This window comes from Perognathus longimembris, chromosome 1 (genome assembly GCF_023159225.1).
Source record: "Perognathus longimembris pacificus isolate PPM17 chromosome 1, ASM2315922v1, whole genome shotgun sequence".
NCBI classification, from domain to species: domain Eukaryota; kingdom Metazoa; phylum Chordata; class Mammalia; order Rodentia; family Heteromyidae; genus Perognathus; species Perognathus longimembris.
In genome coordinates this window covers 157951527-157964003 of record NC_063161.1, presented here as the reverse complement: position 1 = coordinate 157964003, position 12477 = coordinate 157951527, and the positions used below count along the sequence as shown (strand labels likewise).

Here is a 12477-nt window from a genome sequence, read left to right as displayed (position 1 = left end):
ATGGAAACAATAAAACAACCCTACCTATTGAGCCAGACATAATCTCAGCACCCTGTCTGCATGTACAACACTGTACTAGATTGAAAAAGGGGAGCAAGCTGCCTCGACTCACCACCCCGCCCCCAGAGGGTACTTGGGTTTAGGAGGCCTGTGTCTGGCACAAGGTTCAAGTATCAGCATAGGAAAGCAATGCCAATACTGTCGCAAGGGCCCCCAAAAGTCAAGACGCCTCTGGCCGAACAGTTCCTCTGGCCTCTAACATGGAGCGAAGGTCGTGAAGAACGGCTTCATGTGGCTCACAAGTATCAGAAGGTAAGGGGATCGGCCCAGGCAAAGATCTCTGTAGGTTACAAAATGACAGGCCCTCATGTGAAGGTGGTGTTAACAAGAACACATTGACTGGCATGTGGATGGGCAAATGTCCGCCCCCAGACCCTTTGTAAAGGAGAAGCTTGACTGCTGTGGGGCTTTCTGCAGGTTTGGAGTGAAGGCAATACCTTGCGTGTTTAAGGTAAGAGGAAAGCCCCTGGCGTGGCAACCTCCCAGACCTCTTTCCTGTTGGGAGTGTCGGCTGTGTAGCCAGACTACAGCACCCAGCAACAGGGTTCAGTGAACAGTTTTGCCCTTCCATTGCTCCCCATTTGGGGAAGGAGGAAGAAGAGTGAAAGGAAAAGTAAATAAAATAAACTTACTCAATACTTTCTGGGGTTCCGGTAAGTACACAGGGCCTCTCTGGAATCCCAGAACTCTCTACAAGAAGAATCAAGAAGATGCGGTGTGTTGGTGGGCACCGGGCAGCCGGGTGCCAGGTGTGTTGGTGGGCACCGGGCTGCCGGGTGCCTCTGCCTCTGTGTGCAGGCCGTCTCTGGGCGGCCCCTGCAGCTGGTCCCTACACCAGCGCGTAGGAGCCCGGCCTCCCTGAAAGCCAGTGTGCCTGCTTGGCGGGGGGACAGCAGAGGAGCTGGCAGCTCCATCCTAGCTTCTTGGGCGGCCGGGAGGTCAGGAAGGCGCAGGTCTGTCTGTGACCCACCCGGGGGCTACGAATCCTCCAGCCACCATCTTGCTTTCCTCCACTGCTCTGCTTTCAAGTAGGCTTCAAACAGCTCTGAGGCACACTAGTGAGGAACCGCACGATAGGCACATCGGGGTTCCCAGCTACTGCACGAGCACCCTAAGAGATCAGCAACAGCAGCGAGCACCTGGTCCCAGGCTGTTCAACAACATGCACAGGATGATGATATCCCTCGTTCCTAAAAGCTACTTCCTACAGTCCTTCCTCAAAAACTTGAAAGAGAGGGGCTGGGGGTGAAGCTAACTGGTCGAAGTATTTGCCGAGCATGTGAGAGGCCCTGAGTTCAATCCTCAGCACTGCAAGATAACAAACAAAAAAACCCAAGGGGGGGAGAAAAAAACTGGAAACGAGAAAATAACTAAGGCAGCCACTATCTTCTAAGTGTTTTTTTTAAGACAACAGCATGTCATTAGCCAAATGTTCTCCAGAATCCTCTCCAGTGAAAGAGGTCAAATTCAAGTTGAGACCATCCACGGAAATAAAACAGTCTGTGTCCTCCACATCGGTGGCCAAATCGGAGCCTGGTGGGAAGGTCTGAAGCAGCCAGAACCCACGCCAGTCCTGTTCCCTCGGGGGGGAAGCCGGCGTGCTGCCCCAGGAGTGACTGCAAAGATACAAGGCTCCTGCAGGCCCCACTAGGTCTGGCATCCATAACATTCTGGTGCAGAAAACCAGGTCCTAGGCGGTGTTCAGAGGGGGCGCGGCTGGCCACGGAGCGGCAGGAGCCCTCCCCGGCGGGCGGGCGGGGGCCGCGGGTCTGGGTTGGCTCCCGTGCGAGTGCTCTTGGGGAAGCCCAGCTGCACACGTGCGAGGAGGACGTCACACGTACTTACCCAAGCCCCACACCGCCGGGCACCGGCAAAGCAGTGAGCCTGGAACGTTTTGTAAAACACTGACTTCTACGAAACTAACATCTACCAGTGAAGAAGTCCTTACCTGAAGCAATCTGAATTTTGCAACCAGATTCTGCCTGAATCCGTGAGATCTGCTCACCTCCCCTGCCGATAACTGCAACAAATTGGACAGGGTCAGAATATGCCTTTCATTCCATGTTTAACCGTGCATAAGTGACTCGATTAACTCAATAAACATTTACACTCGGCTCGCCGCTCGCTACCAATCAAGTGGGCCCTGTGAGCAGATCTCAACTCTTCGGGCATTACAACAAGAGAAATCCCTCGTGAGACCCTGAAGACAGAGCATTTGGGCTGCTTGGGGACTGGGAGCAGACTCCATCAGAGCTCTGCCTTCTCCTTAGCCTAGGGAGAGGCTGCAGCACTCCACAGCTGTACAGAACATGAGAAGCACCCGACTAGATCGGTTCATGAGCCTTAAAGAAAAACAAAAACATGGGAATTAGGGGGAAAGGTGTAAATACTTACTAAAGCCCACCATTTTATCAGGCACTTTGAATTCTTCTGTTATTACTGCCCTAAAAAAAAAAAAAAAGAACAAAAAAACACTTTGGAGGGGAAAAAATACATAGACACAGAATTTTATAGCCATTTTAGAGGCTCAAATTCCCCATACTGGCAATGAGGCATTGCAAAGGCTTAAAATTATCATGTCCATTTGGCGACAGACTCATGAACATTGAGACAATGTCATTAAGCGACCCTGTGGATTTCCTTAAACCAACTCCTCTTGTTCTTAGGGGGTGGAGAAACTTTTGGGTTTTGTTTGTGTGTTTGTTTTTGCCAAAGGCCAACAGCTCATGACAGTTGCTGATACTGAAGATTAGGTCGCTCTGGAAAAGCTCCCAGACCCATGAAGTTTCAAATCCCACTTGTGCTTTGCCTTGGCAGGGCCAGAACAAATGATTCTGAAGGCCTTGTGCGGCCTCTGGGCCGGATGCGCCCCATGTCGCTTCTCGTACATCAGCTAGGCCCTTTCTCCTGCCCGGGGCCATCCATCCATCCCCAACACTAGAGATCCTCCAGGCTTTGGGGAGGTAGATGTCCAGGCCATTTATGAGGGTCTCTTCCTCTACATGAACAAGTAGCAACTTTCTTAATGCTTCTGGTTTCTCCATCTTTTTTTTTTTTTTTAAATTGTTTTCTGGCCTCCTTTCAATTGATCTATGTCTTCCAAGAAAAAAAAAGGTGAGATACTTCAAATGAACAGTACGCAGTCTAACTGGTGTTGACCAAGGCAGAACAGTCGGCTCACTTACGTGGAGAGGAGCTTATTCTGTGAAACGGTATCTCATCCATTATGTGCCCCCACGCCTTTTTTTTTTTAACTACTGCACTGGCTCTTTCAACAAACCCGTGAATTTGCCATATAGTGTATTGTGGACAATATCCAATTTGCCTGACACCCCAGAAAGCAATTAAATCTAAACATTTACCTTAGGAGAAAGCTAAATGCAAGTAGTTTGGGGGGAAAAAAAAAGGCAAGCATTTTTAAACATCTTTCACACAGCTGGATTTTTACCCATCACAGAAAGGACTGAATAAAGTGCATGTTTTTTAGAGGAAATGCAGCACTTACAAGAAATGCAATAGCATAAATAGCATTTGCCACTGATCACAGTGATGGGAGCAGACAGCCTTCTTGCGGCGTTTACATCCTCAGGCCTGTGCTCGCTCTGGCTGTACGCATCTACCTTAAAAATCAAGCACTTCTTGGGCTTCCTAGTTAGTGACACTGATGCCCGTGCCAGCTCTCGCCATCTAACAGGCTGCAGCAGAGGCTGTCCTGTGTACTGCTGTCTGTCGGGGATGACAGCGTTCCTGTATGTGTGGCGGCCACAGCTGCTGCTTGCTCTTGACACTCGCAGCACACTGTCTACTCTCAGAAGGCATTACAGGAGACTGACGAGAGGGCCTCCAACACCACAATGGGAATGTCACAGCTCTGCAGCGCCGTGGCCTGAGGAATAAAGCTGACAGATGCTCGGGGAGGAGGCGCGCCAGGAGGATCTCTCTAGGCTTTCCGGAATAAAAGGCTCTGCTCTAAATGCAAGGCTGAGCCTTGCTTGCCTAATGCACCAGGCACGCACATTTTGGAAAGTAACATCCTATAGTTTAATAGGAAAGTCAAGAGTTTGATATTAGTAACCTTGCTTCAGTTACTACAATTCATTGACCAAGGAAAGCAAACAAAAAAGCAAGCTATAATTCTGGGGTAACTGAGTCCTGGTGATTTTTTTAAATTAATTAATTAATTTGTTTATTTGCCAGTCCTGGGCCTTGAGCTCAGGGCCTGAGCACTGTCCCTGGCTTCTTTTTTGCTCCAGGCTAGCACTCTACCACTTGAGCCACAGCGCTACTTCTGGCTTATTTAAAAATACATATATGTGGTACTGAGGAATGGAACCCAGGGCTTCATGTACACGAGGAAAGCACTCTTGCCACTAGGCCATACATATTCCCAGGCCCCTGGCTATTTCTTGAACAGGGCAGACCTCCGCCTCTGGCAGGGCCTCCGCCTTTGGCAGGACCTCCGTGTTAGAGTGACAGATCCCTGTGAAGGGCTGTGCACTGCACCTTTCTTTTAGGATGACCGTACAACCACAAACATCCCACCTTCCAAACCGGCCTTTTCAAAGGTGCCTCATAGATCTGCAGCTCTCAAAATCCCCAACATTTAACAGAAGGCTATGACAGGGGATGGAGGCAGAAGACCCATAAACCAACTGGGAACTTGGCCAAGATTCTCTGGCCGGTCCCTATCACCAAGGCAGGACTCTTGCTTCTGGTCTCCTCAAGCCCTGCCCCACTCCTGGAGCCCAAGACTCCATGCACTTCCTGATAAAGAGGCCAAGGGAGGATTCCCAAGACCCTGGGGAAACCCACAAAACCAGGTGGGACAATTTCACATTCTCTCCTTTCAAGTTAAAAACCTGCAGTTTCCTAAGGTTAGGCACAAAAGGGGTAGATTTTTTTGCTGTCAGTTAGTGCATGGGCTTATGCTGTCCTGGGAATCTTAAGGAAATCTAGCCTGTGGCTTCCACACTCCAACCTCTGACTTGCTAACACTCCAGTACAGATGGTGGATCAATAAACAATTAGAAATGATCAATAAATAATAAAACATAACCCACTGCTTACCTTTGATGTACCAGGGCCCCTAACTGGTTACCCACTGTGGCAAAGAGAAAGAGAAAAGAAAAATCAAAGCATTAGCACGGATAAACTAACTTCATCCTTCTAAGAGTTCTTACCGTTTCAGGGGGAAGAAAGGCAGGCAGAGAGAAAGCAAACAGTAATTTAGGCTCAGTGGCTGCAATGAATGCGGTATATGATATGAAACAGGAGGGGACATCTTGATCAACACAGCCTCCGACCCAGTGTCCAGCTGAACGCGGGATAAGAAATTGATCTGTGTGTGCGCACACGCTGCGAGGCCTGGGAGAAAATCCCGCTCGCCTAAATCCCTCTGACTTCCTACCTCCCTCCTGTTCCGGACCCAAACTCAATGTGAAGGCAGAAAGGGTCCTTCCCTCTCTTTTAAAAGCAAATGAGAAGACTTAACCTCCTGGCAGCATTGTTGGGGAGGCTCCGGGGCAGCTGCCCTGCCGTCACTGAGGCTCTGTCTGCACATATGCTCCCGGCTCCCCAGCACGCGCGGCCCGGCGAGGACAAGGCCCTCCTCCTCTGGCTTCCCCGGATGCCCGGAGCACAGGGCTGCCTCCCCGGGCCATTGCACAGACGCGGCGCTGCCCGACAGCCTCCGGTGATGAAAACTCACTCTGTACATTCCCACAAAACCACTTTTGCTAGGCTGTAGGCTTCAGCTTCTCCTCTTTCAGCTATTGATGAGTGGCCCCTTCACCAACCATCAGCAGAAACGATTCTGGGCGTTTCGCTTTTGGAAAATGCAGCTAAAGAAATATAGTCAGTAGACAATGAAAAAGTATAAACCCAAACCTAATACCTTCCAAGATGCAAAAAAAGAACATTAAAAATGTCTCTGGCAAAGTTATTACAAGGACAGACATAAGCTAATAAGAGGGAAAGGAGCAACTACACCAACTTCAGGACAAAGCAGAAAGATCTGACACCTGAATGTACAACTCTGACTGCCCTTCTCCCCGCTGGAAGGTGGCCAGCCGTTCTGACTGGACAGTCTCTGGTCATAAAGACAAAGGACAAGAAACCACGCCATGACATTCTGAAAGAAGAGAAAGCACTGAGAAACAACGGTAGTAAAAAGTAAACGAAGATACTGAGTTTATTGAAGCTATTGATCCAGAACAAATACTGTATCTCTTCTGGATCAATAGCAAGATAATGGTTTGCAGCCAAGAGATTGACACTGTATTCTGTTAATCTGCTTATCTCAGAGATAACAGAATTGATTCTGAAAACTTTTTCTGTGTGTTTCCACTCCGGACAGGTAGCACTTCCTCATTCACTTCTCTCCCTTAGGAAAGGAGTGCTCATCAGAGACTCGGCCCCAGTGTGGCGCAGGGAGGACAGAGGAAGGCCGAGGACAGAGGACTTGTGGGTCTGCCTCCCTGTTCCCACTCAGCAGCCCAGGTCAGCTGGGTGAGTGGCACACAGCTCCCATCCCCGCGCTGGCTGGGGGCTGTGGCCGAGGCGTCAAGATCACAAGCCCAGAGTCCCCAAACTCCACCACAGTTCCTAGCCTAGTGAGAAACCCCCCAACGTGAAGAAGGAAGAGTATCTATGACCCCAGGAGAGCAATGTGGCTAAATGGAAATGCATGTCTATTAGCAGGTAAGGGTCGGCAGCTTCCCTTGGGTGGAGGGGAGAGCAAAGACCAATACATTTTCCCCACTGGGATCCCACAGATGCTGCTCCCCCTCAAGTGCAGGCTGGAGCAAGGGCAGCATAGCTGCCCCACCCAAGACTCCCCCACAGCCCACAGCCAGAGGGGGCAAAAGCTAGAGGACAACCCTCCACCTCTGCTAATGCAAGCACAGAGCCACAGCATGTTAAGCTGCTTCTCTTAGGAAACCTGTCCAGTGTGTCTGAAAGTGGACAAGAGCAGCAGCCAGACAGAAGGGTGCTGGACACTCACCCGGCAGGCTGGCCGCCTCGGCCTTCCGATGAGGAGGCTGTGCAGGACACAGGTGGGAACACTGTCCAGTCCAACCCAACCCTAACCGCAGCCATTTTCCCCTGACAAGGACAAGGGCTGAATAAATCCCCAGTGCTGCACTGTGTCGTGGCCAACGTGCCCGTCACTCAGCTCCGCCAGGGCCCACAACTTCTAAGAAGCTGCCTTGGCTACAGATGAGCTTCTCACAGAAAAAAAGAGACCTGATGATGTAAGCAATTCCAGTAATAACAAAAACCCTGCAATGGTCAGACACATTCTTTTCACCCCTTAGTATGTGTGAGGGGAGAGGGAGGAGATGTAATTTTTCTCCCTCAGAAGAAATGCTAGCCAGTATCACAGGGTCATAAACCCAACTCTTAATAACAGGGATCAATTTTAAGTCACCACCAGCCTTTCCCTCCTCAAAAGCCCCCAAGGGACCAGGTGCGGGTGGCTCAAGCTTGCAAGCTCAGCTACTCCAGAAGCTAAGATCTGAGAACTGAGATCTGAAGCCAGTCTAGGCAGGAATGTTGGTGAGGCTCTTTTTTTTTGGCCAGTTCTGAGGCTTGAACTCAGAATCTGGACACTGTCCCTGAGCCTCATTGTGCTCAAGGCAAGCACTCTACCACTTGAGCCACAGCGTTACTTGTGGCTTTTCCTGAGTAGTTTATGGGAGGTAAGAGTCTCATTGACTTTCCAGCCTGGGCTGGCTTCAACGGTGGTCCTCAGACCTCAGCCTCCTGAGTAGTTAGGATTACAGGTATGGGCCATGGGCGTCCTGGCTCCTTGAGACTCTTATCTGCAATTAATCACCAAAAAGCTGGAAATGGAGCTGTGGATCAAGTGGGAGAGCACTAACCTTGAGACCAAAAGCTCAAGGTCAACACCCAGGCTGAGTACAAGCCCCCGACCGGCATGCGCGCGCGCGCGCGCACACACACACACACACACACACACAAATACAACACCAAAAGCCCAAGGACAACACAATGCCAGTTAGTCCTCGAGAGAGGGAGACTGGCATGGTACAGAATGGCAAGTGGGTGGTGCCACGCCCAGAAGCAACAACACTCCACAGCGCCCATGGGACTTCCAAAGGGTCCCTGTCACTGCCTCTTCAGATCACCTGACGGTCGGCAGAGCTTTCCCAGGCCCAGCCAAGTGACACCCAGTGGCTGGGGGAAATAAGGCTTCCTGGAGCCTGTGCAGCGGTGCCTGCCCAGGCCCAGGAGAGCGCCACGTCCCCAGGCAAGTAATTGATTTCGCCAATTATTTGGTTTTTTTGAAATGAGAACATTCTTCAGGTTTATCTTAATGCCAGACTCTTGCTTACAGTGCTTCTTACTTGTGAGCGAGGAAAAGCAGGAGACTAATCTAACCACTAGGGATGGGGATGAATGGGGACTGGTACCCCTTCTCCAGAGCAATGGAGTGACACTAAGAGAAACAGTAATTGGGACCAGGCACAATGGCACCTGCTGTAAATACAGCTCTGCAGGAGGTGAAGATAGGGGTTGTAGTTTGAAGCCAGCCTGGGCAAAAAGTTAACAGGACTGCAGTTCAACAAAGAAATCAGGTGTAGCGGCTTACTCCTGTGATTCCCAGCTACAGAGAGAGGCCTAGATAAAAGGTTCTCAGACTGAGGCCAGCTCTAGGCCAAAACACAGAGTAAACTGGGCGGTGGTGGCTCAGGCCTGTAATCCCAGGAAGCTGAGATCTGAAGCATTCGGTTCAAAGCCAGCTCAAGCAGGAAAGTCTGTGAGACTCTTATCTCCAATTGATCACCAGAGAACTGGAAGTGGTGCTGTGGGTCAAAGTGGTAAGAGGGCTAGCCTAGCTTTGAGCAGAAAGAGCTGAGGGACAGCATCTGGGCCCCGAGTTCAAGCCCCTACCCCCCCAGTGCCCCCCCCCCGCAAAAAAAAGTTACCTAAGGAGGATCAGGCTGTTTTGGGACTGGCTTATGCAGTCACATAAGCCCTAGAGGTTCATACACACTGTTTCACACTTGTTCCCTTTCACCCTGTACCTCCTGAAGGACCCCTGGGATGTTTTGATTTGGAGGCCATTTGGCAAAAAGCTGCTAATGAGGATTTACAGTTAGGCTTCCTTATGAATACTAAGTTTTCATTTCCTGAGGATAAATGAATGCTCGGGAGTGCAACCGCAGGGTACGTGGTAAGTACGACCCACTTTTATAAGGTAGTAATACTGTTCTTTAGGGAGGCTGTACCCTCAGGTGAGCCTTAAAGCCCCTTGAGAGATGGAGCAGAGAGCCTCTACTATTATCCCAACCCCGGAAAGAAGTGTAGAGACCCAGGAACCTTCTTCTGACACATCTACATTCCCCAGAGGTTAAATAGTCTCCCGGGTGCTGTGGGCGACGGGCAGGTTCTGCCCTAACACCCACGGAAGGTTTTGCTCTCCAGCCACTTCTCTGGAAGATGCCTCACGGCCAGCCGGCCAGCCAGCTCACGCTCAGCCAGGAGAAAACCTCTCACGTGCACACGCATGCCGGAGCAGGCAGGAGGCCCAGCCTTCCAAGCACGGGCAGCGGGGAGACAGGTGCAGAGTCCTCACCAGGGGGTAGTATTTCTGGAATAAAAGCTCAGCCCCTGCACACGTTCAGCCAATACTATTCTGACATTCTTTTAACTTTAGAGTGTACTTTTCAGCACACATTAAAAATGCCCATGAGATGATAGGGCAAGGGAAACACAGAAGGAGCTACTACTTTCACTGGCTAAGGCCACAGGAAAATGACGACAGTCTGCCACAGTACATAAAGTTCAGGAAAGAGGGGCATAACGGGACCTGGCACCTGCAGAATAAAGGAGGGCATGTTGTATGCCCCTAGAAGGGGTTAAATAAACCACCTTGGAGCTTCGAAGCAGAATGTCATTTACTCTGCATTGGGGTGGTGAGCAAGGGAGGAGGATGTGGAGGGGAGAGGGGGAAGGACAGGGGAAGGAGGAGGGAAGGAAGAAGGGAGAGGTGCGGAGAGTCCAAGAGTCAAGTTGTGGGGAGGAAGTCCTATGGAAGAGAGCTGGGATGAGGGACTGGCTTCAGGAAGCACGGAGACACCAGTAGGCTGGAAAGGGGTGTGCAGAATAGAGGAAGGGACTGGAAGGACAGGGAGGCAATGGCCACACAGAGAGCTGGACTTCCCTGACTGCCGGGAGCCAGCACCCTTCAACACAACAGGTCAGACAGGCTCTGGGAAGACGCTCCAGCCACAGGGTGAACTAAGTAGTGGATGGGAAAGGTGCCACAAGCCAGATCCAGAGCAGGAGTCCTGAGGGTGCCACCATGGACTCCAACCAAGGCTGCTGGGAAATGTTGGTGTTGAGACTGAAGCGTTAATGCTAAGACCAGCCAGGGCGAAGCCGGATGCAGGGGAGGACGGCTCTGCCTGGAGCACAGCACCGGGGCAGACCCTCAAGCTGAGTGGAGAGGCAGGCTCCAGGACCTGCCATTTCACACAGCTCTAAAGCTGCCAGTCCCCTGTGATCCTGCCTGGTGCTGCAGAGCACACACATCCCTGTCCTCAACAAATGCGTGTTAGGGACTTTTCCGGGTTACATTCATCACTGAAGTGTTTGCCAGGCACTGGCGATTCACACCTGTTATCCTAGCTATTCAGGAGGCTGCAACCTGAGGATCACGGTTCAAAGCCAGCCCAGGCAGACAAATCGGAGAGACTTACCCTCCAACTAAAACTGCAAAACTGGCTCAAGTGATACAGTGCCAACTCTGAGTGAAAAAGCCAACAGAGAGCACAGAGTTTTGTACTGGTACACACACCACACACGCGCTCACGCACAAACTGAAGTGTTATTAAGTAAACCTAAAAAACACCTCCAAACATTTTAGAGGACTGAACTTTAACCTCATAATGGTCAAAGAACTCTGCTGCATGGCAAAGTTAGAAAGTTCATATTGCTAAAGAAGCAATCTGGTGAGCTTCTGTCCAAAAAAACCCCAACCAGCCAAATGAAACCAACACAACCCGCGGAGTCCTTCCTTGGCTCTTCACTGCTAGGCAGGAAGCGCCGCACTCCACCCTGTACTCTGCACTTTCTAAGCTCGCACGCACGTTCTTCCCACCAGGCAGGACCTTTCGGCTCACACACATTCTCCTGCCTCATAGCAGACGATGCGAAGAGGAGACTGAGTGGAGCCCGGGATTTTAACTGAGCTCACACCCAAATTCTGTTTGTGGAAACCAAAACGGAGGGAAAAAAATTCCATAACTGTAATTTAACAGTGCTCACGGGCAGGGCAGGATTAGTTTTATCAAACAGATATGCAGAATGTAAAGTGTCTTGTTCTTTAATCTGGTCTGCTGTCACAGACCAGTATCAGGAGACCTGGGTAGAGGCAGGACAGGATGCGCTAAGAAGAGGGGGAAAATGAGACTCCATTGTGCTTACAAGGACTTATTCTTTAAAAGAAAAGAAGGGAAACTAGATGATAGAATAGTGGGCTGGTTTCACTGGTTTGGGGATGAATATGGCCAAGTTGGGGATATCTGCTGCTGCCCAGTTCTCTTATCAATAAATTCAAAGCCTTTTGCTGATTTACTTCCAATAGATATACAAAGGATTGATGGGAGAAAAATACCTGCACAGTGCTAGAGGGGTTACTTTGCAAGTATTTAATTAGGGGTCCCATACACAGAGGACCCAATGACCATCTGTGTACTACATGTCCAGGTTTTAACACTTCAACTCCATGCTTCAGGAGAAAACAAGAAGGAATTGTGAAAGGCCGGGTGAGTTGGAAATGTATTGATCTTGATTTCTGGAAATACTGGGCATTAAGGAGATCTGTGCTCAGAACCAGACAATGCAGTTTATTTTTATACTCATGTCCCAGAGGAGGGGGGAGCAAGTCACAGAAGCTCCGGGAAGGTAAAAAGGTTTCTTCTCACTACACCTCTTCACAAAGGTAAAAGTGCAGGCAAGAGCACTCAGCGTATCTGGTCTCAGAAATCATGAACACTGGTCAAACATAAGTAATCAGAGCACATCAGTTTCAAGTCTTATCTTGAACAATTATGTATACAGACAAGAATCCTCCCATTACACCACTTCTTCATCCAGTGAGTTCAGACATTCCAATGTTTAAAAACATTGACCATTAGCCTGTAAACCTAGCTAATCCAGAGGATCCAGAATAGAAGACAGCCCAGATAAGGAAAGCCCAGAGACCCTTATCTCCAATTAACAACAACAAGGAAAAAAAAAGTCAGAAGTAGTGCTCTGACTCAAGTGCCAGAGTGTTAGCCTTGAGCAAAAAAAAGGTCAGGGACAGCACCCATGCCCAGAGTTCAAGTCCCAGTACTGGCACAAATAAATAGGTAAATAAAAATAAGAAAAAACACACTGGCTCAT

The 12477-nt window shown here is 49.9% G+C and overlaps 1 protein-coding gene across 1 annotated transcript in view; it reads right to left on the bottom strand.

Annotated features, from left to right (window-relative positions):
* Positions 1-12477, bottom strand: part of Fubp3 (far upstream element binding protein 3) — a 47260-nt gene that overhangs the window by 18872 nt on the left and 15911 nt on the right. The window contains exons 3-6 of the mRNA XM_048345047.1: positions 5128-5161; positions 2455-2504; positions 2009-2080; positions 693-750 (exon numbers count right to left, since the gene is read on the bottom strand). Coding sequence (XP_048201004.1) covers positions 693-750; positions 2009-2080; positions 2455-2504; positions 5128-5161 — 214 coding nt within the window. The remainder of the gene's footprint in view (positions 1-692; positions 751-2008; positions 2081-2454; positions 2505-5127; positions 5162-12477) is intronic.